Source organism: Ornithorhynchus anatinus, chromosome 12, assembly GCF_004115215.2.
Source record: "Ornithorhynchus anatinus isolate Pmale09 chromosome 12, mOrnAna1.pri.v4, whole genome shotgun sequence".
NCBI lineage: Eukaryota > Metazoa > Chordata > Mammalia > Monotremata > Ornithorhynchidae > Ornithorhynchus > Ornithorhynchus anatinus.
Genome location: NC_041739.1, coordinates 1,363,408 through 1,387,851, shown reverse-complemented (window position 1 = coordinate 1,387,851; position 24,444 = coordinate 1,363,408). Strand labels below are relative to the sequence as shown.

Here is a 24,444-nt window from a genome sequence, read left to right as displayed (position 1 = left end):
TTGTGGGCTGGTATATTGTCCCAAGAGCTTAGTACAGTGCTCTGCACACAGTAACTGCTCGATAAATACAATTGACTGACTAGACCTGGGGGTTACTCTCCCCCCTCTTCAAAGCCTTATTGATGGCACCTCTCCTCCAAGAGGCCCTCCCAAACTAACACCCATTTTTCCTCATCTCCCACCCCGTTCTGCGTCGCCCTGACTTGCTCCCTCCTTCCCAGCCCCACGGCACTTATGTATATATCTCTAATTTTACGTATCTGTAATGATGCCTGTCTCCCCCCACATCTAGACTCTGAGCTCATTGTGAACAGGGAATGTCCCTGTTTATTGTTATATTTTACTTCCCCAAGAGATTAGTACAGTGCTCTGCATAGTAAGAACAGAATAAATTCAACTGAATGAAATGAATGAATGAATCCTCCCTTCCCCCCTCTCTGGAACCTCAGGCCTCCCCTTCCCCCGACCAAATTGGCCATCCCTACTCGTGGCTCTGGGGTGGGAGTGGCTGAGTAGAGGCAGGGGGCAGAAGCAGGGGGCAGAGGAAAAGGCAAGGGCAGAAGCAGAGACAGAGACAGGGTCAGGGGCAAAGACAAGAGCAGAGGCAGGGATGGGGGCAGAGGCAGGGGCAGGGGGTGAGGAGGGGACAGAGACAGGTCCAGAGGCAGGGACAGGGACAGAGGCAAGTACATGCAGAAGCAGCATGGCCTACTGGCTAGAGCATGGGCCTTGGAGTCAGAAGGCATGGGTTCTAATCCCGACTCCACCATTGTCTGCTGGGTGACCTCGAACAAGTCACTTCACTTCTCTGTGCCTCAGTACCCTCATCTGTAAAACGGGGACTGAAACTGTGAGCCCCACATGGGACGGGGATTGGGTCCAACTTGATTTGCTTGTATCCACCCCAGTGCTTAGTACTATTCTTGGCACATAATAAGAGCTTAACAAATACCATTATTATTATTATAAGGATGGGAGTAGGGAGAGGGACAGGGACAGGGGCAGGGGTTTGGAGACCCCATCCCACTCAGGGGTCAAACCCCTACCGGGGCCGGGAATCCATTTCTCAAGGAGCGGGACCAGATTGAATTACGGCCGTCCCGGTCCTGGGTCCTTTCCGCTTGCCTGCCAGGGCGGTCATGATTTCGTGAGTGTCCCCTGGAGCCTCGGCCCCCGCCGGCCGGACGACCCGTCCCCCGGAGCCCATCACCACCCCTGCATATTCCTAGAAAGGTGCAGCCGAGCTGCTGTCCTGCCTGGAACTGGTGAGGGAGAAAGGGAGGGATAGAGGGGCTATAAATAGGGGGGACACGTGCTCCCTGACCACCCCCTCTTCTCCTCCCCTCCCCTCTCCCCCTGAGGCCGGCTTGACTAAGTCCTTCAAACGACCCTGCAGGAAGGACCGCCTCCCTTCCGGACCCCCAGGCCGACACCCCAGGCCGAGGGGGGACCGAGGAGGCCGCAGGAAGCAGGGCTCAGGGGAGGCGATATAGCGGGGCAGGAGGCCAAGGGGGAAGAGGGTTCCCCGAAGAGAAGCAGCATGGCATAGTGGCTAGGGCCTGGAAGTCAGAAGGTCATGGGTTCTAATCCTTATTCTGCCACTTGTCTGCTGGTTGACCTTGGGTAAGTCACAACACTTCTCTGTGCCTCAGATCCCTCATCTGTAAAACGGGGAATGAGACTGTGTCCCCCGCACGGAACAAGGACTGTGTCCAACCCGATTTGCTTGTATCTACCCCAGCGCTTAGTATGGTGCTTTGCACATAGTAAGCACTTAACAAATATCATCATTATTATTATTATTTATAAGAGACGATGCGGGGGAAGGGTGCAGGGAGAGAGGAAGCGGGCACGGGGAGGTGGGGTCCGTCCCTTGTCCAGCCAATGGCCCAGCCGGGGGGGGTCCCTCCCTCACCTAGCTATTGGACGGCGGTGCGGGGGTGGGGGTTGGGGGCCGAGGGTTATAAGGAGGTCCAGGGGAGGGGGGCTCCGGGCAGAGCGGGGTGACCGGGCAGGAGAGGGCTGACCGACAGGACCGGGCCGGGCCGGGCAGGGCGAAGGTCACCATGGGGGATCAGGCCATGAGCTTCTTGAAGGACTTTCTGGCCGGGGGCATCGCGGCCGCCGTGTCCAAGACCGCAGTGGCCCCCATCGAGAGAGTCAAGCTGCTACTGCAGGTCGGGGGTCGGGGTCAGGGGTCACTGGGGAGGAGGCGGGGGTGCGGGGGCCCGGAGGGGTCGGGAGGCAGGGGGTGGAGGATGGATGCTGCTGATGGGGAAGGAGGAAGGGAGGATTGGCCAGGGGGCGGGGGAGGCCTGGAGGGAATGTGGAGAACCAGGACGGGGTGAGGGAGTTGGGGGTCGAGAGAGGGGCTCTGGGAAGTTGGAGGAGGGGAAGCAGCTGAGGGGAGGGGGGGACTTGGGAGAAGCAGCATGGCCTAGTGGCAAGAACCTGGGCTTGGGGGTCAGAGAACCACTTGTCTGCTGTGTGACCTTGGGCAAATCACTTCACTTCTCTGGGCCTCAGTTACCTCATCTGTAAATTGGGGATTAAGACTGTGAGCTCCACGTGGGACAAGCTGATCACCTTGTATCTACCCCAGTGTTTAGAACAGTCTTGGCACATAGTAAGCGCTTAACAAATACCATTATTATTATTATTATTATTATTATTTGAGGACAAGGGGGCAGCTAGGGAGCAGGATAGGGTAAGGGGCGGGAGGTGCTGGGAGAGAGGGTTAGTCCAGTGCTCCGCACACAGTAGACGCTCAAAAAATACCCTTGATCTATTGAAGGTTATGGGAGACTGGAGGAGGGACGAGGGGAGGCCGATGGGGAAGTGGGCTGGAGGACTGGTAGGTGGGGAGGGGCAGATGGGGCTGGGAAAGAGGCAATTGGGCCAGCATTTCTCCAGTTTGGGCAACCGACCTTGGTTGGCCCAGGGGCTGGAGCAGTGCCGGGGGGAGAGCTTGTGATTTGGGGGGTCTGGCTCCTGGGGAGGGGCCGGATTCTTGGTGTCGGATGACCCCACGCAGTCCGGTGGCTAAATTTGGAAACTCGGTCCGTCTCGGGACACCCGAGCCGCCGCTCCGGTTATAGCGCGCGGTGCCCAGCCCTATACAGGGCTAACGGGTGGCGTCCTTCACGCTCCCTGGGCCCCAATTTCCCAACCTCCAACGACCCCCGGCGGTGTCCCGGGGAAGGGACAGAGGTCGGCAGGGGAGGACAAGGGTCAGGAAGCGCACGTCCGGCCCGGGGGGGGGGGTCCTGATGAATGAATGAATCAATCAATCAATCAATCGTGTCATTCATTCAGTCAGTGTGCAGAGCATTGTACTAAGCGCTTGGAAAGTACAATACAGCAATAAAGACTCTCTCCCTCTCACCCCCCATCTCTCCCTGTCTGCCTGTCTCTCCCTCTCTCCATCTCTTACTGTTTCCCGTCCCCCTTGTCCTTCTCTCCTTGTTCCCTCCCGTTTCAACTTCTTCCTCAATCTCTGTCTCTTGCCTTCCCTCTGCCTCTATATCTCTCGCCCCTACCTCCCCCCTCTGTCTCTCTGCTTCTTCCTAGAAATCTCCTCCTACTCCTCTATCTCTTTGCCCTTCTCTCTCCCTCCCTCTGCCCTTTCTGTTCTCCCTTCTCCCACCATCTGCTTCTCCTCTCCGTTTCCTCCTCCCTCTCCTCATTTTCCACTCCTCTTCCATATTCCCGTCCCTCCCCGTTTCCCCTTCCCCCCCTTTCCCTCTTTCCCATGTCCCCCCACCCCCGCCACCCCGTTGTCCCCCATGGCACAGGTCCAGCATGCCAGCAAGCAGATCAGCGCAGAGCAGCAGTACAAGGGCATCATCGACTGCGTGGTTCGCATCCCCAAGGAGCAGGGCTTCCTGAGCTTCTGGAGGGGGAATCTGGCCAATGTCATCCGCTACTTCCCCACCCAGGCCCTCAACTTCGCCTTCAAGGACAAGTACAAGCAGATCTTCCTGGGCGGCGTGGACCGCCACAAGCAGTTCTGGCGCTACTTCGCCGGCAACCTGGCCTCGGGGGGCGCGGCCGGGGCCACCTCGCTCTGCTTCGTCTACCCGCTGGACTTCGCCCGAACCCGGCTGGCCGCCGACGTGGGCAAGGGCGCTGCCCAGCGCGAGTTCAGCGGCCTGGGGGACTGCCTCACCAAGATCTTCAAGTCGGATGGCCTCAAAGGGCTGTACCAGGGCTTTAGCGTGTCCGTCCAAGGCATTATCATCTACAGGGCCGCCTACTTTGGCGTATATGACACCGCTAAGGGTGAGGGACACCATTCCCCCTCCTCCAATAACCCTGGGCTGGAGGGATCCCCCACTCCTGTCTCCCCTCTTGACCCCCAACCCTGGTATTGGTATTTGTTAAGCGCTTACTATGTGTCAAACAGTGTTGTAAGTGCTGGGGTAGATACAAGGTCATCAGGTTGGACACAGTCCCTGTCCCACATGGGGCTCACAGTCTAAGCGGGAGAGAGGACAGGAGAACCGAGGCACCGGGAAGTTAAGTGACTTGCCCAAGTGCTCTTTCCACTTGGCTGAGCTGAGATTAGCGTTTCACAGCTGGGCAGGGGGTCCTGGCTCGATCAGTCAACTGTATTTCTTGAGCACTACTGGGTATGGCGTACTGAACTAAGCAGTTGGGAGAGTTACAAGCAGCGTGGCTCAGTGGAAAGAACCTGGGCTTGGGAGTCAGAGGACATGGGTTCTAATCCCGGCTCTGCCACTTGTCTGCTGTATGACCTTGGCAAGCCACTTAATTTATCTGTGCCTCAATTACTTTATCTGTAAAATGGGGATTAAGACTGTGAGCCCCAAACGGGACAACCTGATTACCTTGTATCTACCCCAGCATTTAGAACAGTGCTAGGCACATAGTAAGTGCTTAACAAATACCATAGTTATTCTTATTCTTATTCTTATTGCAATATAAGAGAGTTGGTAGACACGTTCCCGGCTCACAGAGCGCTTACCACCTAGAGGCCTCCTCTGTCTCAGGCCAACTCTGGGACGGAATCATTTATAGGAAGAGGAGAGGAAGGAGTTGGGAGGCCATGGGATGAAGTCTGTTTCCGAGAAACCTCTGCATTTGGTAACATCAGGGACTCCAGAGGGACTTGGGTAGATCCACCATCAGCATCCATGCTGGATCACTATGAGGGGGGAAGAATTGGGGATGGAGGCTGGGAGTTGGGGTGCTGGATGGTCCATGGTGGGTCACTGGGGGAGAGAAAGGGATGTTGGAGGGTCCATGCTGGATCTTAGTAGGAGACCTGGTGTTGGAGAAGGAGAATCAGGAGTGTCGGATGCTCTGTGTCACTGGGAAAAGGTTAGAGATGGAGAGGGGAGAGTCAGGGGTGTTTGACGATCTCTGCTGGGTCACTGGGGAAGAGTCAGAGCTGGAGAGGGGAGAGTTAGGGGTATTGGATGGTTCGTGCAGGGACACAGGGGTGTGTCAGGGGTGTTGAATGGTCTGTGTTGGATCACGGAGGGAGAGTCGGGGATGGAGAGTGGAGAGTTAGGGGTGTAGACTGTAAATCCACTGTGGACAGGGATTGTCTCTCTTTAGTGCTGAATTGTACTTTCCAAGTGCTTAGTACAGTGCTCTGCACACAGTAAGCGCTCAATAAATACAACTGAAAGAATAGATGATCTGCGCCGGATTACAAGGTAGATAGAGTCAGGGGTGTTGGATGGTCTATGGTGAACCAATCAATCAATCAGTCATACTGATTGAGTGCTTACTCTGTGCAGAGCACTGGACTAAACACTTGGGAGAGTACAACACAACAATAGAACAAACACATTTGCTGCCCACAACAAGCTTATAGTCTAGAGGGGGAGAAACACAATAATATAAATGAATCAATTATGGATATATATCTATCTATCCATAGTTGAGTCTTATGTGCATATATGACTCAATTATGGATATATATATGTGTGTGTGTGTATATATATATATATATATATATATGTGTGTGTGTGGAGAGCAAGAGAGAGCCATTATATATAGTGTGTGTGTGTGTGTGTGTGTGTGTGTGTGTGGGTTGGAACTGAGGGGTGATGAGCAAAGGTATCAAGTCAGGATGACGCAAAAGGGAATGGAAAAAGAGCAAATGAGGGCTTAGTCACGGAAGGTCTCTTGGAGATGTGCCTTCCGTAAATCTTTGAAGGTGGGGAGAGTCATTATCTTTTGGATATTAAAAGGAGAGTGTTCCAGGCCAGAAGGAGGACATGCACAAAAGATCCGTGGAAAGATAGACAACATCGAGGTACAGTGAGTAGGTTGGCATTAGATGAGTAAAGTGTGCGGCCTGGGTTGTAGTTGGAGAGCAGAGAGGTGAGGTAAGAGGGGACAAGGTGATTGACTGCTTTAAAGCGGATGGTAAGGAGTTTGTTTGATGAGGAGGTGGATGGGCAACCATAAGAGGCTTCTGAGGAGTGGGGAAACTTGTTCTGAATGTTTTTGTAGAAAAACGATCCAGGCAACAGAGCGTAGTATGGACTGAAGTGGGGAGAGATAGGGGGTGGGGAGGTTAGCAAGGCAGCTGATACAGTAATCAAGGCGAGATAGGATAGGATGGACTCACAGGAAAGAGTCAGGGATGGAGCCTCAGGGATATAGGATGGTCCATACTGGGTCACTGGGGGAGAGTCAGAGATGGAGAGGGGAAAGTCAGGGGTGTGGAATGGTGCTTCCCTAACCAGGAGGGTGAGTGACCCCCTTCAGAAGGGAGACCGGCACACGGTTCCTTCCAAGTGTCAGAGACTGTGCCCTGGACTGGCAGATCATGAAACTGATGGGTCGGGATGGTTGGGGGATGAAGGGAGAGGTCAGGAGCTGGTTTGAGGAAGTAGAGGAAGAGATGGGGAAAAGAAAAGAAAGGAAAAGAGCAGTGGGTGCAGTGGAGGGGGAGAATGAAGAAGAGGAAAATGAGGAGGGGAAGAGGAGGAAATTGAGGAGGAGGGTAGGACTGTTAGCCCCCAACAGTGGAGGGGCTCTCCCTGACGGCACTTGGGGATCAGAGACCTCCTGCTTGCAGTGCCCCGGGGAGGGACGGGGCCGTGGCCCGGGGGATAGGTGAGGGGTGGGACCCCAGCGCTTACCCGGGGTTCGTGGCTCTGCCGGCAGGGATGATGCCGGACCCCAAGAACGTGCACATCGTGGTCAGCTGGATGATCGCTCAGACGGTGACGGCGGTGGCCGGGCTGGTGTCCTACCCCTTCGATACCGTCCGGCGGAGGATGATGATGCAGTCGGGACGCAAAGGGGGTAAGACTGGGCTCCTGCCTTTCCCGGGGCTAGAACGTCCCCTCCATCAATCGATGTCATCAAAGGCACTTATTGAGCGCTTACTGTATACGTGCAGAGCATCGTACTAATCGCTTGGGAGAGTACATCGGAGTTGGTAGACGCCTTCCTTGCCCACAAGGAATTTATAGTCTGGGGGGAGGCAGATGTTAATATAAAAAAATAAGTTATGGATATAGACAAAAATGCTGTGGAGCTGAGGATGGGGTAATAATAATAATGGAATTTGTTAAGCGCTTAACTATGTGCCAGGCACTATACTAAGCGCTGGTAAGCACGGTCCTGAGAGTCAGGTCATGGTTTCTAATCCCAGGTCTGCCACTTGTCTGCTGTGTGGCCTTGGGCAAGTCACTTCACTTCCCTGGGCCTCAGTTACCTCATCTGTAAAATGGAGATTGAAACTGTGAGCCCCACATGGAACAGGGACTGTGTCAACCCAATTTGCTTGTCTCCACCCCAGCACTTAGTACAGTGCCTGGCACATAGTAAGTGCTTAACAAATACAGCAATAATAATAGCATGCGCTTAAAGGGTACAGATCCACGTGCAGAGAGAAGGCAGAAGGGAGAGAGAGTTCTTTGGAAGGAGGGGAAAGTTAGAGATTGCCTCACCCCATTCCCCCACGCACCACAAACTGACCTTTCCCCTGGGCTTCTCCTGGGGGCTAGGAAATCCGAGACCTCACTGTCTGATAAAGTGAAAGGAAATGATTTAGGGGGAAGAGAGAGGCTGTCTCTGTTTCCTTCTAGTCCAAGGAGATGGGCAGGTCCCTGCCACCCTGGAAGGAGACAGACAGGTTTTCCCCGACAGTAAAGTCTGGGTCGCAGAGGTCAGGGGAAGGAGCAGAGCCCAGTGGGAAGAGCAGGGGGCTGGGAGTCGGGACACTCGGGTTCCAGTCCCACTTTGCCCTCCACCCTGTGCTTCGCTTACGAGAACTCGGGAGAGCCAACCGCCCTGGGCCTTGGTTTCCTCCTCTGTAAAGTCGGGGAGAGTAAGTCCCGTCCCATCCTGCCTCCCGGAGGGACAGGTGAAAGCCGGACCAATCCTAAGGTGTGACCGTCAGCACGGGGGCTGTTGGCTTGGCGGCCCCGAATTGTTCGGGATCCTAAACCTGCCCCAGTTATTTCCCGGTAGCTCAGGGCCAGACTGAGGATAGAGTTGCGTGAGAAAGCCAAGGGGTGAGGGCAGGCCATCTGGAGTTTGGATATGTGAACTCTCTCAAGCTGGTTCTCTCGGGCGGGCACTGAGGCCTGGCTGGTTATCTGGTTTCCCTCAGCTGGGCCAAGACCAATCAGAGACCTATCGGGTTGGCACCCGGTCCTCGGTTCATTCATTCATTCATTCATTCAATAGTATTTATTGAGCGCTTACTATGTGCAGAGCACTGTACTAAGCGCTTGGGATGAACAAGTCGGCAACAGATAGAGACAGTCCCTGCCGTTTGTCGGGCTTACAGTCTAATCGGGGGAGACGGACAGACGAGAACAATGGCACTAAACAGCGTCAAGGGGAAGAACATCTCGTAAAAACAATGGCAACTAAATAGAATCAAGGCGATGTACAATTCATTAACAAAATAAATAGGGTAACGAAAATATATACAGTTGAGCGGACGAATACAGTGCTGTGGGGATGGGAAGGGAGAGCTTCAGCTGAGTTGCTCTCTATCAGTCAATCAAGCGCTTAGTACAGTGATCTGCACACAGTAAGCACTCAATAAATATGATTGATTGAGTCGTATCGATTGGGTGCCTACCATGCACACGATACTGTACTTAGCGCCTGCTATGGGCAGAGCAGCGGACTGGGTACCTCTTGCGTGCAGAGCACCGTCCTGGGTGCCTGCCGGATGCAGAGTCAGTCAACCAATTTATATATTTATCGAGCGCTTAATGTGTGCAGAGCACTGTACTAAGCACTTGGGGGAGTTCGGTATAACAAGAAACAGACATATTTCCCGCCCAGAGCTATACACTGAACGCTCGGGAAAACCTGACTGTGTAAAAGACACCGTCCCTGCCCTCCAGCGGCTCACAATCCAGCGGGGTAGTCTGTCTCCTCGAGGGATCGGAGGAGAAAAGACAGTTCGCTGGAGTCACTGTCCTGTGTCTGTCTGTCTGTCTCCCCCACAGGGGACATCATGTACAAAGGCACGGTGGACTGCTGGAGGAAGATCGCCAAAGACGAAGGGTCCAGAGCCTTCTTCAAGGGGGCCTGGTCCAACGTGTTGCGGGGGATGGGCGGTGCCTTCGTGCTAGTGTTGTACGACGAGATCAAGAAATACGTCTGATCTCCCGGCTCCGGGGCCGCTAGACGTTTCCTAGGGAAATGGAGGGCTGCTCCAGGCAGGCCAGGAGGTCAAGGGGTCCCAGTGGAAGGTCACGACACGACAAACCGCTCTCTTCACAGGAATCTTATCCCACATCTGTAACATAGCCTAGCACGCGTACAGTAACCTGTGTTTCCGGGCACCTGACAACACCTACCGAAATAAAGACATGATAACAGAGTGGAGAAATTTACCTAATGATGGGAAGCCTCGACGAACACTAAGCCCCACTCCCTAAATGCTAACCATTGTGTACCAGCCACCCGAGCACACCAGCCCTCAAAACATGGCCTGGTGTAGAACCCATGGGCCTTGGAGTCGGGGAACCTAAGCTCTAGGCCTACCTTGACCACATGCTGGCTGTGGGCCCTTGGGCAAGTCACTTAACTTCTCTGTGCCTCGGTTTCCTCATAATAATGATGGCATTTGTTAAGCACTTACTGTGGGTCAAGCACTGTTCTCAGTGTTGGGGTAGATACAAGCTGATCAGGTTGGATGCAGTCACTGTCCCAGATAAAGCTTACGGTCTTAATCCCCATTTTATAGATGAGGTAATTGAGGCACAGAGAAGTAAAGTGATTTGGCCAAGGTCACACAGCAGAGAAGCGACGGAGTCGGGATTAGAACCCAGGTCCTTCTGACTCCCGGGTCCGGGCTCTATCCTCTAGGCTGCTTTTCCTCATCTGTAAAATGGGAATGAAGTACCCGGTCCTCCCTCCCTCTTAGTCTGCGAGCTCTACATGAAACGGGGACCGTGTCCGTTCTCTTTGTTTTGTATCATCTGGCCCAGTGCTTGGCCCACAGGTAATGATTAAAGTCACCTCTACAGTTCTCGTGCCCAAGGAAATCCCTGAGGGCACCCGAGACTACAATCCACCACCCTGCCCAGGGCCGAGTAATGTTCCATTTAAAACCTGATCAGATCCCAGACCCCACCCAGCTCTCCTCTAACCTAGACAGACTGCTCGTACAGACTCCCGGCTAAGGAAAACCTGTAACCCGGACCGCTGTAACTCTCCCCACAACACAAGCGCTTCCTCCTACGCCTCTGCTCGCCACATCCAGACGCTCGCTGTCGGGTGTCCTCCGGCCTTGCCGTCGCCATGTCCCACAGAGAGTGCAGCTCCCACATCAGGGTAAAAAATGCTTGTCTGCCTCTCTTCCCCCATTTGATTGCAAGCTCCTCAAAGGCAGGGAATGCAAGGGCCTTGTTGTTGTGATATGCTCTGATATTGTACAGTGTCCCCAACTCAGAAATATACAACTGACCGATTGACCTCATTTTATTCAAGGAGACAACCCGCCGGGGAACAGGGGAAATCCCTGTGACCCCAACCCCTGTGGTCTTACGGTGGGGGAGGGCACAGTGGGGCCATGGCTGCCAGCTGTTGGCCTGATGTCTCGGTCCTGGAACAATCGATCAATCAATGGCATTTATTGAGCACTCATATGCAGAGCACTGTACTAAGTGAACGGGAGAGTATAATACAACAGAGTTGGTAGACAAGCTTCCTGCCCACAACAAGCTTACAGTTTAGATGGGGAGACAGTAATATAAATAAATTACAGATATGGACATAAGTGCTGTGGGGCTGAGGGTGGGTAAATACCAAATGCCCAAAGGTCCCAGGCATTAATCTTTGTAAAAAGTGCTGCAGATAAGAACTTCTTACATGTTCTTGCTTAAGGACTTTTTCTCCACCAGAGCATTTTTTAAAGCTGGTCACCTGAAAATTGACCCCCAGTTTGAGGGCAAACCTTCCAACAGTCCCAGCCATGACCCTATGGTGGTGATGAGAGGACGGACAAACCTTATACTTGTCCTCGGGTAGACCAGTCCAGCCCAGAGGTCTGTCTCGTGCTATAAACACCCCTACTCAGTGATGCGTACCTGACTTCACGCCTCCAGAATCCTGGAATCGCCTCCCCAGGAAGCTGCCCATCCACACGAGGACACACTTCTCATTTCCAATCTCCTGATCGGGAGAACGTTGTGGAATCTGTGAAACTCATCCACTTCTGAGCTGGATCAGGAGTGAGCCATCTTGATTTTCCATCAGTTTTTCCTCTTTGGGGAGGGGTCTGTATCCCGTTTCGCTCTCTGAGGAGGCAGGACAGGACTGACATTCTCCTCCTTTCCTTCAATCCTCTGCCAGCCAAAGTGCAGTGAACTTTTTATACCCCAGAAATCCCCTTCGCTGAACCCCCAAGTCAATCTATCAGTGGCACTGATTGAGAGTCTATGGAAACAACCTATGAAAGTGAGAGACACTGCCTTACCCTCAACAGGTCCCCTTGTCGTCTCCAAAACATTCTTTTGGATCCTTCTACCCCTGCATCCTGGGATGGTCTCCTCCACCCCCAGCCAACCCCCCGAGGTGATGCCACAACAGCCTCCAACCACACTAAGGGCACAAGGGGTTTCATTGGCACCAACGCTACCATGATGGCAGCCTTTCAGACATGACGAAGGTGCCGAGACCATTTCAAACCTCAGATTGAAACGACTGGGGAGCCGGGACAACCTCCCAAGCCAACTTCACAGGGAAAGGCTCGTTTTCAGAGCCGGACAGGTCAGGCATAACCCTGCAGGACAGCGGATTTCCACTGCGCATCCTTGCTCGGCTGGGGAAATGACCAGCAGGCCGTGGGGGCGGGTGAGGTGATCGGTTGCCGTCTCGGACACGTGCGCGTTTCCCCGATCGCCAGAGCTGCAAGGGGACCGCCCTTCTAGCAGAGCTGGGTGTGCCCTGGCCACCTCCCGAAGGCCAGACTGAGGAAACAAGCAGCAGCAGATGCCGGGAGGGTGGGAGGAGGAGGAGGCTCGGTGCAGGGCAGAGGGAGGCGAATGGCAACACCTGAACGAGGCTCTCTCCAGACTGGGGAAATGGGAAAAAGGAAGAGAAAACGGTGAGGTGGGCTTAGGTCAGAGGGTGTGGTGGACAGCGGAGGGAAAGCTAGAGGACTCAATAGGTGCGGTGAAGTTGAGAAGTGGCATGGGCTAGTGGAAAGAACATGGGCCTCATAATAATAATAATTGTGGTATTTGTTTAGCGCTTACTATGCGCCAGGGACCGTACTAAGTGCTGGGGTGGATACCAGCAAATTGGACTGGACGCAATCCCTGTCCCACATGGGGCTCACAGTCTCAATCCCCATTTTACAGATGAGGTCACTGAGGCCCAGAGAAGTGAACTGACTTGCCCAAGGTCACACAGCAGACATGTGGTGAAGCTAGGATTAGAATCCACGTCCTTCTGACTCCCAGGCCCCTGCTCTATCTAAGCCACACTGCTTAGGATGCGTTTCCGGACCCCGACAGTCTTCATTCGGTAGAGATCTGAAAAAAGACAAGGACAAATGGGACAGATGCCTCTGGGATCCTGCTAGAGAAGAGTCAAAACCACCAGCCCCAACTCGGGCCTCACGGGATGCTACTGGCCGACTTCAAGGGAGGCCTTTGAAACCCCAACAGGCCTAGAAACTACATTTGAACTTCATCGGAGACGACAAAATAAGAAATTTTATTGATCGGTGAAAACCAACCTCTTTAAAGTGCCTTAACCTTATCGTTTACATCCTTATACTTACATCCATTCTAAAACGTATACAAAATAGAGGAAATCAATTTATCGGCTTATCTAACGGCTAGTTTACAGAAATGAAAGACCTAAATGGTTTAGAATTTGTCAGATCCTAAAAATGGCAATCTATTTATTTACACAGTAAGGGGTAGTCCTAGCTCGACTTGGAGAAAATAAGATTTACAGCCATCTTCCTATTTCAGAACCCTGGTCACATTGGTCATACCTATTATCTCATGGGAAATACTGATCGGAGACATAACTATACTCGTAAGAGCAAGTTTTGCGTCAGGCTTTACGAGAAACGGTAAACGGCGGTCCTCTCTGAATAGTTGAACGACACCCTCATACATCGTTGCGCGGAGACTTGCAGTAATCTACAAACGGCCTCCCTTGGGAATCTGACGAAGTAGATGAGAACGTTCACAGGTCCAAAGATATTTTCATGGGCAGACAACTGGGCGGCGAGAACTCCTGGGCTTCAGCAGCGCCCCATTGGCTGAATCGGACACGGGCTTGTCGGGGAGGTGAACATGCGGCCCGGGCGCGCTGGCTGTAACAGTGGTCTTGCTGCAATGGGGGGCTGGGGTGAGCATGGGGCGTCGGGGAGCCTGGGGGAAACTGGGGAGCATGGGATCCTGGGCATCTGGGGCACCACAGGGGTCTTGGCTGCAGTGGGGACATGGGCTGAAGTAGGAGCACTGGGGGTCCTGGGGACCCTGGGAGCGCTGGGAATCTTGGGGGTGCTGGGAACCCTGGGGGCACTGGGAACCCTGGGAATCCTAGGGGCACTGGAACCCCGGGGGCTGCTCGGAACCCGGGGGCTGCCGGGAACCCGGGGGCTGCCAGTCACACTGAGGACGCGGGAATCCCTGGTAGCTTCCCCTAGCAAAAACAGAAATAGAATGAGAGAATATTAGGATCCAGAGACAACATTTCCTCTAGACTACTGTAAGCTCGTTGTGGGCGGGGAACGTGTCTACCAACTCTTTTCCTCTGTATTCATTTTTTCATTCATTCAGTCGTACTTCCTGAGAGTTTACTGTGTGCAGAGCACTGCACTTAGTGTTTGGGAGAGTACAATATAACCTGTTTATGTTATGTTTGGACAGGGAGTCAGACAATTAATACGCTCCCAAGTGCTTAATCCAGGGCTCGCACACAGTAAGCACCCAATAATAAGGAGAAGCAGCGTGGCTCAGTGGAAAGAGCACGGGCTTTGGAGTCAGGGCTCATGAGTTCGAATCCCGGCTCTGCCACTTGTCGGCTGTGTGACTGTGGGCAAGTCACTTAACTTCTCTGTGCCTCAGTTCCCTCATCTGTAAAATGGGGATTAAGACTGTGAGCCCCACGTGGGACAACCTGATTCCCCTATGTCTACCCCAGCGCTTAGAACAGTGCTCGGCACATAGTAAGCGCTTAACAAATACCAACATTATTATTAAATACCTTTGATGAGGATGATGATCGTTAAATACAGAAACCAGCATATTTCCCTCCAACCTTTTAGTTTTAGTTCTAAAATGGGAATTGAGGGTTGGTTTTCTAAACCCGCTTTGAAACGTTTTACGTTTGGGATGACCTCTGAGCATTACTTTAGATGGAAGTAAGGAGTTAAGGAGGTTTTAGGGGGCCTTCAGGTTCTTGTTTGGAATCTTTCCAGGAGGGGTCAGGAGGGAGAAAAGGGACTCGGGAATGAATGGGGTATGACAGGCAAGACACTTCCCGGATCCCCAGCGAGTGGGAAGCAGGCAAGCATCCCGGCAGCTCAGCCTTAGCTCTGGCCTCTTGTCGGTGATCCCGACTATCCCGCATGGAGGATTACCTTCTCTCCTGTGGGCCCCCGGTAGTTGGGCCTGAGTCAGTCCAAGTAAAGACATTTACCGATTATCGCGAAGCAGCACGGGCCTACCAGAAAGAGTCCGGGCCTTTGAGTCAGAGGACCTAGGTTCTAATCCCAGTTCTGCCACTTGCCTGCTGTGAGTCCTTGGGCAACTTCTTTGTGCTTTAGTTTCCTCATCTGTAAAATGGGGATTCCATTCCTGTTCTCCTTCTCGCTTAGACTGTGTCCCCCATATGAGGCAGGGATTGTGTCCAACCTGATGATCTTGTATCTACCTCAGGCGCTTGGCACATAATAACTGCTTAATGCATACCATCATTCTTACTGAGTGCCCATTGGGTACGAGGCACTGGACTAAGCCCAGGACCCTGGCAGGGGAATCTGAGGCCTCTAGGGTTAGCTGCCAACCTCAGAGGTAAAAGGCAGGTGACTGGTCAAGAAACCGAGAAGGCCTTGAAGCTGCCCTTCCCTTTTTTGAGAGGCGAAGTCTAGAGTAGCTGGACCGTTGCCAGCGAATCTCACCTATTGGCTTCTCTGCCATGGCCACACTGGCTGTTTCTGGGGGCGTGGTGGGGTGGTGGTGGGGTGTGGGTGTGCGTTTGTTGGGGGTGGAAAAAGAATAAGACACCAACTGTAAAACCAGAAAGATGCACTAGCCTGCCCCAAGCCCTCAGGCCAGCGGAGGAGAAGATTCAAAGTTGAATTACGACAGGGCCATCATCCTGAGGCACGGACTTTTTTTTAAAAAAATGGTATTTGTTAAGCATTTACTACGTGCCAGGCACTGTTTTAAGCACTGGGGTAGATACTAAGTAATCAGGCTGGACACAGTCCTTGTCCCACATGGGGCTTACAGGCTGAATCTCCATTTCACAGATGAGGTAACTGGGGCACAGAGAAATGAAGTGACTTGCCCAAGGTCACATAGCAGACAAGTGGTAGAGCTGGGATTAGAACCCAGATCCTCCTGACTTCCAGGCCCATGGCTCTATCCACTAGATTATGCTGCTTCTAGCCATGTCAGTCAGTCAATCGTATTTTCTGAGTGCTTACTGTGTGCAGAGCATTATATTAAGCGCTTGGGAGAATACAATATAACAATGAAAAGACATAGTCCGTGTCTGCAACGAGCTTCCGGTCTAGAGGGGGAGACAGACATTAATGTAAATAAATTACAGATATGTACATAAGTGCTGCGGGGCTGAGAGGATGAATAAAGGGAGCAAGTCAGGGTGACGCAGAAGGGAGTGGGAGAAGAGGAAAAGAGGACTCATTTAGGCAAATCCTCTTGAAAGAGATGAGCCTTCAATAAGGCTCTGAGGGCGGGGAGAGTAATTGCCACCTACTATGTGCCAAAGGAGCAAATCCACTTACTGGAAGGGCAGGTCTGGGGCATCCTGGGTTGCAACCAGCTTGTGGGAGGGGAAATGTTTAAGTAGCCCATCTGCCGGTAGTAGTCATTCAACTGCTCCGCTCGCGTCATCCCCGCCGACGGCTTCACCGCTTCAAGCCTCTTCAATAAAGCCTTCGTTAAAGACAACCAACTCACAGTTAGAAACATGAGGCCGAGCCTTCCTAAACCTCCAAACTGGGACACCCCAGGCTCATTTGCCTAAAAGATGGGGAAACCACTTCTAATCAAGAGCCAACACGACGTAGGAAAGACACAGTTAACAGATTACAAAATATTTTCAAAAAATCCAAATCTTTATAGGTCGTGCTTTTTCTCGAGTGCTTTCATTTACCCAAAGAGCTCCCACGTCATTTTTCTCATTTTATCCTCACAACACTTCCAGGAAGCAGGATGAGGCAGATATTTTTGTCTCACTTTCCAGAGGAGGAAAGTGAGGCCCAGAAAGGTCACACAGCAGCACTGGGACAAGTTCACAGGTCTCCTGACTCCCAGCTCACTTCATTATTCTTCATTATTTTATTTTTTGTTTTATGGTATTTATTACACACTTATTATGTGTCACTGTTCTAAGTGCTGGAATACATGTAAATCAATCAGGTCAGACGGAGTCCTGTCCCGCACGGGGCTCTCAGTCTAAGAAGGAGGGAGAAGCCCCACTTTACAGTTGAGGAAACTGAGGCCCAGAGAAGTGAAGTGACTTGTCCAAGATCATAGAGCAGGCAAGTGGCAGATCTGGAGTTAGAATCCAGGTCCACTGACTCCCAGGCATGGGTTCTGTCCACTAGATCATGCTGCTTCTATATCTTCTCTCATATTACTCTGAGGATCAGGGTGCAGTTCATTGAACTGGATTTTGATTTACTCAGCTGAATTGTTTGCTAAGTGGCCATTTTGTAGCAGTTTTCTGCCTCATTAAGTTTCGAGGTCTTGTAGAGATGAGGGCAAAGTGCTGATTAAAGACACTACTCTAAACTTGTGAATGTGGATATTACTCTTCGTAGCTCAGTCAATTGTATTTATTGAGCGCTTACTCTGTGCAGAGCACTGAACTAAGCGTTTAGGAGAATACAATATAACAAAAAACAGACACATTCCCTTTCTACAATGAGCTTATAGTCTAAAGAGGGAGACGGGATTAATAAAAATAAGTAAAATTACAGCTTTGTATTTAAATGCTGTGGGGCTGGGAGGGGAGATGAATAAAGGGAGGCAGTCAGGGCGACACAGAAGGGAGTGAGAGAAGAGGAAAGGAGGGCTGTGGGCCATGGACTGTGTCCAACCTAATTAGCTTGGATCTACCCCAGTACTTAATACTGTGCCTGGCACATAGTAAGCGCTTAGCAAATATCAGTTGAAAAAAAAAGCTCCCACTCCCTTTTCTTACTCTAAGCAGGCCCCCCACCCAACCTATAGGAGGGCAGGAGAACAATGATTATGAGCCAATCAATGGGTCTATTTTACCCTCTTCTATTCATTGAGTTACTGTACAACAACAGAAGACCGTTAAATGCCAAACAAATAAGATGTGCATTCACAAAGCGTCTTTTAAATTTTCACTTCTGACAGAAAACCCCAGAGGATTTTCCACCTCTTTGTCAGCTGACACGGCTAGTTGGCGGAGATGAAAAGCTCCCTAGGGGAGAAGAGGTCATCGGGGCTGAGATGTGCCAACACTCAACCGCCAGGGAGTTTGGCAAACAGATACCTCCCAGCTAAGCAGAAGTCAAAGGACGGGCCACGGCTAGGAATAGATCTGCTCTGAAAGCAAATTCGTCGGCACGGGGGCTACCCCGGGCTTCAAACACTCGCCCCAACAACAGGTCCTTCGGACCGCTGACTCTTCCCGGACCGAACCGTTCGCAGCCACTAAACCGATAAACTAGAAGTCTTCCGGCCGACTTCCGTGTCGAATGCCAAACCTGGGGTGTGTCCTCGTGGGACCCTCAGTTCCGATTCACGTATCGTGGCTGTGGTTCTCTAGAACCGGTCCTCGTTAACCTCGGTGAGAGATGAGTTCCCCGGGGGTGTGGCCGAAAAGGAAGTGGCCTGTCCGCTGGCTCCGTTCCCTCACCCGGGTTAACTGGTCTCCTGAAGAAGCCGAGAGGCAATCTGGAGAGGACGGCTTTCTGACTGGGACGGGGAACCACGCCTAGCCTCGCCTTTGGAGGGCTGGCAGTGAGGGGGGTTGGTTGGAGGGAGAACGTCCATGGATCTTGCTTTGTTCCTTCTGAGTGAAGGTAGGCGGGGGGGCGGGGAGGGCAGACAACAGGTTCAGGGTCAGGGAGAGTGGATGGGGTTAGGTTGGGAACTGGTGAAGCGGATAATAATAATATCGATGGTATTCGTTAAGCACTTACTATGTGTCGGGCACTGTATTAAGTGCTGGGGTAGATACAAGCAAATCAGGTTGGACACAGTCCCCGTCCCACGTGGCCTCGGTCTCAATCCCCATTTCAGATGAGGTAACTGAGGCACAGAGAAGTGAAGTGACTTGCCCATAAAAACCTTTATTTTATTTTGTTATTTTAGATTAAATCCCATTTCAATTCTATTCTCTCAGGGAAGCCTTAACAGTTTGAGCCTTAACGGTTAGAAGCGACGACCTTCTGAGTCTCAGACCTGTGCTCTACCCACTATGCCACGTTGTTTCTACAAGATGAAACTCTTGTGGGTGAGTCCCTGGTTTGCAATTATTTCCCAGGCCGTGACTGAACTATGTTTGTCGTTTTTGGCCGGTGGTCATTATTTTGGATCAATGGTTATTTGTGAAGAATTCACTGGAGAAATGTCATTCTGGGTCAGCCCTGCGGCCCACGGCCTGGGGTCTCAGGTGAGGCACCAGGATGGAAGGAGGAACTGTGGGCTGATTGTCCCCTTGGCCACCTGCCCTCGCTGTCGTCCCCCTCGCCCACTGCCCTCGCCCCTCGGCCCCCCTGAACGCTCGCCCCGTCATCCCCCGATCACCCGCCCTCGTCGTCGTCCCCCTGGACACCCACACTCATCTCTGTCCCCCCCCGTCAACCACCCTCGCCGTCAGTGATGCACTTTCTACCCTTCCTTCCATTAGCCGATTGAGTCAGTGACTTTGATGACGGAGGCCCACTTCCAATAACCTCTGCCATAATCATGCATGCCACTTCAACCAAATGCCCGAGATTTGGAGAGCAGAGAAAAAGCTGTTTCTGGAGACTGATGAGGATGCAAATTCCTGAATGAGCTCACAGGCTGTCGGGGATCATTTTCAAGTTTAGAAAACGTTTTCACTTCTGAACTAAAATCCGTTAGGGAAAAAATAAAATTTGGTTTTATCCCTGCAGAGAAAGCTTCCCTCGACCTCTTGGTTCCCCTCTCCCGTCTCCGCCCCAGAGGGGAGACGGGGGCAGACCAGGGCAGACTGCGAGAAACTCGCTCTTGAGCACCGACACCTGTTCCTGTTCATTAACATTCTATCCTCTCCCATTTCACTGTTCCCAGAGTCACATGAACACTGCAAAAAGTCAAGAACAAATGGGAACAAAACATACTCCACTGCCTGCTTCCTCTTACTCCTCAACTCCGCTGACCTCCTGCTCTACACCACCTACACCTACTCACCAACTTGGACACACACTCTAACTCATCTCTAGTCACCGTTTAACCTCTACCTTCACCCGCTCTGAAATCCCTCTCTGCGACCATAATCTCTTCACATAATAATAATAACGGTACTTATTAAGCACTTACTTTGTGTCAATTACCGTTCTCAGCACTGGAACAGGCTAATCAGGTTGGCCAGAGTCCCCGTCCCATATGGGACTCACAGTCTTAGTCCCCATTTTACAGATGAGGTAACTAAGGCATAGAGAAGTTAAATGACTTGCTCAAGGTCACTTAACCTTTTCTCCCAAACGTCCCCTCCCCGCAAGTCTGTTCCGTAAGTGCCGTGCTGTGCCCCAGGTGTGTTTGGGGCACGAGAGCCCCTGTGTGCTGTGTGTCCTTGGACAAGTCACTTCTCTGCGCCTCAGTTACCTCACCCATAAAATGGGGCCGAGCGCCCTTCTAATAATAATAATGTTGGCATTTGTTAAGTGCTTATTATGTGCAGAGCACTGTTTTAAGCGCTGGGGTAGATTCAGGGTCATCAGGTCATCCCACGGGAGGCTCACAGTTAATCCCCATTTTACAGATCAGGGAACTGAGACCCAAAGAAGTTAAGTGACCTGCCCACAGTCACCCAGCTGACAAGTGGCAGAGCCGGGATTCGAACCCATGACCTCTGACTCGAAAGCCCGGGCTCTTTCCACTGAGCCACGCTGCTCCTAGACTGTGAGCCCGTTGTGGGCAGGGATTGTCTCTATCTGTTGCTGAATTTTACTTCTCAAACCCTTAGTACAGTGCTCTGCACACAGTAAGCGCGCAATAAATACGACTGCATGAATTGAATGAATGAATGGGGGTTTAAGACTGTAAGCCCCATGGAGGAATGGGTCCAGCCTGATTAGCTTGCAGTGCTAAAGTACAGTGCCTGGCATTTAGGCTCGGCTCGGCCACTTGTCAGCTGTGTGACTGTGGGCAAGTCACTTAACTTCTCTGTGCCTCAGTGACCTCATTTGTGAAATGGGGATTAAGACTGTGAGCCCCACATGGGACAACCTGATTCCCTTGTGTCTCCCCAGCGCTTAGAACAGTGCTCTGCACATAGTAAGCGCTTAACAAATACCAACATTATTATTTAGTAAGGGCTTATCAAATACCATTAAAAAAAAAACCCCAACCCTGCTGGATGGAAGGAAATAAATTGTTCTTTCCATTTTCATAGTTTGCAAGAACAGGAAGGTTGTGGCGCCACCTAAAGCAGGGATTCCGCACTACAAGAGCGCTTGAATAATGATGCTACTTGTTAAGCGCTTACTATGTGCCAGACGCTGTGTTTTCCAGGTCAAGCTCTAAATGAGGGCTGGAAAAGTCAAGCCTTTGCTCATCTGGTGAGGCTCGACGCTCCACCGGACCCCCTCAGGTTATTGAGAGAAGAGTCAGTTCGGCCAGAGGGGTTCATCTTCGCGATGTATCACGGCAGCACAATGTGAGAAGCAGCGTGGCTCGGCGGAAAGAGCCCGAGCTTGGGAGTCAGAGGTCATGGGTTCGAATCCCGGCTCTGCCACTTGTCAGCTGGGTGACTGTAGGCAAGTCACTTCGCTTCTCTGGGTCTCAGTTACCTTATCTGTAAAATGGGGATTAACTGTGAGCCTCACGTGGGACAATCTGATTACCTTGGATCTACCCCAGCGCTTAGAACAGTGCTCTGCACATAGTAAGCACTTAACAAATACCAACACTATTATTATTAGAAGCAGCGTGGCTCAGTGGAAAGAGCCCGGGCTTTGGAGTCAGAGGTCATGAGTTCAAATCCCGGCTCTGCCACTTGCCAGCTGTGTGACTGTGGGCAAGTCGCTTCACTTCTCTGTGCCTCAGTTACCTCATCTGTAAAATGGGGATGAAGTCTGTGAGCCCCACGTGGGACAACCTGATTTCCCTGTGTCTACCCCAGTGCTTAGAACAGTGCTCTGCACATAGTAAGCGCTTAACAAGTACCATCATTATCATTATTAGGAAACGCTCTCCCGACAACCCGCAGCTGTCCGATTGCGCCCGACATGATGTTAGACCCAAAGCGGGGTGCGGTGTGTATATGGGGGGATGGAAGGAGGCCGGGAGCGCACTGTTAACACTAACCTAAGGCTTAGGCTTCTGGCCAGCTAAGTACGGGGTGAAGGAGAAAGGGAAGACAACAATTTTTACCTCACAGGTCACTGTCAGCAGCAGAAAAAAAATTCCCCAAGACCCTGACTGCCCCGTCCTTCCTCCCCACTCCCTCCGACTGTTCCTACCCTACCCCTGAAGGATGCAGAGGTACAAAAGACAGAGCACAGCAGAAGCAACAAGGCCTAGTGGAAAAAGCCTGGACCTGGGAGTCAGAAGACCTGGATTCTAATCCTGGCTCTGTCAACTGCTTGCTGGATGACCTTGGGCAAGTCACTTCACTTGGATGTCCTCCTTTCCCATTATTGTAGACGGCACCGCTATCCTTCCTGTCTCCCAAGCCCGTAACCTTGGAATTATTTTTGACTCCACTCTCTCATTCAACCCACAAAGTCACTCTATCACTAAACGCTGTCAGTCAGACAACATTGCTAAAATCTACCCTTTCCTCAGATACAGGGTAATTAGGTTGTCCCACATGAGGCTCACAGTCTTAATGAGGCTCACAGTCTTAATCCCCATTTTACAGATGAGGTCACTGAGGCACCGAGAATAATAATGTTGGTATTTGTTAAGTGCTTACTATGTGCAGAGCACTGTTCTAAGCGCTGGGGGAGATACAGGGTAACCAGGTCGTCCCACGTGAGGCTCACAGTTAATCCCCATTTTACAGATGAGGTTGATGAGGCACAGAGAAGTTAAGTGACTTGCCCACAGTCACACAGCTGACAAGTGGCAGAGCCGGGAGTCGAACCTATGACCTCTCACTCCGAAGCCTAGGCTCTTTCCACTGAGCCACGCTGCTTCTGAAGTGAAGTGACCTGCCCCAAGTCACACAGGATTAGAACCCATGACCTCTGACTCCTAAGCCCGTGCCCTTTCCACTGAGCCATGTTGCTTCTCTATTATTATTATTCTCTGTGCCTCAGTTACCTCATCTGTAAAATGGGGATTGAGACCATGAGCCCCATAAGGGACAGGGACTGGGTCCGAGCCTATTTGCTTGTCTCCACCCCAGTGCCCAGTACAGTTCCTGACATATAGTAAGCGCTCAACAAATACCACAATTATTATTATTCTCTCTAACTCAGCCGGTCGATTCCCGGAGTCCAGGTGAAACTCACTTCTTCCTGGAAGAGCCAGAAATGGACTTACCCAATTCTCTCTTTCGATCCTTTGCTGTTCCTTCTGTCTGTTGAGGGCACTGTGGTATAGCTTAGGGAGGGGTTCAACCAATTTCTTAGGTCCGGAACTCTTGTTTCGAGGATAATCCGCCTGTCTCATTAGCTCGGTTACCAGTCTTTGGTTTTCCCTGTCAATCCTTCGGATTTCCTCATTGGAAAATGTGTAGTTTCTCTTTGGCCCCGAGGACGGTTCGGGGCCCTGTTTTTGCTTCTCCTTTTTATCCAAATACAGGAGCGCTTTAAGAAAAACAGAAAAAAATCCCTGGTTGAAAAGCATTCCTACACAAACGTCTTTACTACTGGAATAATGAGGCTTTGAGACTTCTTTGTTTAATCTCTCGCCCTTTCAGTCCGTACTATGACTGGGTATCGTTTTCCCAAAGAGTCTCTCGGCACCTGCCTCTCCCCTCCTCAGGACCCTCCAACGACCGTCCGCCTCCCTCATCATCAGACGGAAACCCCGAACTCTTCGCTTTGAGGTTCTCCGCCTTCCCTGCTGCCTCATCTTCTCTTCCCCTGCACGTTCTCTTCACTCAACTTGGTCTCCCCCCTACTTAGATTATGAGCCCCGAGTAGGTACTGGTCCAACCTGGTCATCTCGTATCTACCTCGGCGCTTAGTACAGTGCTTAACACGTAATAAACACTCAACACCTCTAGACTACAAACCCGTTGCGGGCAGGGAACACGTCTGCCAACTCTGCTGTACCGGACTCTCCCAAGTGCTTAGTACAGTGCTGTGCACACAGTAAGCACTCGGTACATACCGCTGATGATGAGAAGCAGTGTGGCTCAGTGGAAAGAGCCCGGGTTTAGGAGTCGGAGGTCATGGGTTCTAATCCCGGCTCCGCCACCTGTAAGCTGGGCGACTTCGGGCCCGTCACTTCACTTCTCGGTGCCTCAGTTACCTCATCTGTAAAATGAGGATGAAGAGTGTGAACCTCACGTGGGACAACCTGATTATCCTGAATCTACCCCCGCGCTTAGAACAGTGCTCGGCACATAGTAAGCGCTTAACAAATA

The 24,444-nt window shown here is 51.7% G+C and overlaps 2 protein-coding genes across 2 annotated transcripts in view; one reads left to right on the top strand and one right to left on the bottom strand.

The window, feature by feature from the left end:
• Nucleotides 1–1,993: 1,993 nt before the first annotated feature.
• Nucleotides 1,994–9,839, top strand: SLC25A4 (solute carrier family 25 member 4). Its single transcript, XM_029077166.1, has 4 exons — nt 1,994–2,177; nt 3,795–4,281; nt 7,150–7,290; nt 9,462–9,839. Exons 1-4 carry the CDS (start codon nt 2,067–2,069, stop codon nt 9,617–9,619), a joined length of 897 nt encoding a protein of 298 aa, XP_028932999.1. The 5' UTR covers nt 1,994–2,066; the 3' UTR covers nt 9,620–9,839.
• Nucleotides 9,840–13,160: 3,321 nt separating this feature from the next.
• Nucleotides 13,161–24,444, bottom strand: part of CFAP97 (cilia and flagella associated protein 97) — a 33,647-nt gene continuing 22,363 nt past the window's right edge. The window contains exons 3-5 of the mRNA XM_029077026.2: nt 23,394–23,659; nt 16,460–16,610; nt 13,161–14,127 (exon numbers count right to left, since the gene is read on the bottom strand). Coding sequence (XP_028932859.1) covers nt 13,724–14,127; nt 16,460–16,610; nt 23,394–23,659 — 821 coding nt within the window. The 3' untranslated portion in view covers nt 13,161–13,723. The remainder of the gene's footprint in view (nt 14,128–16,459; nt 16,611–23,393; nt 23,660–24,444) is intronic.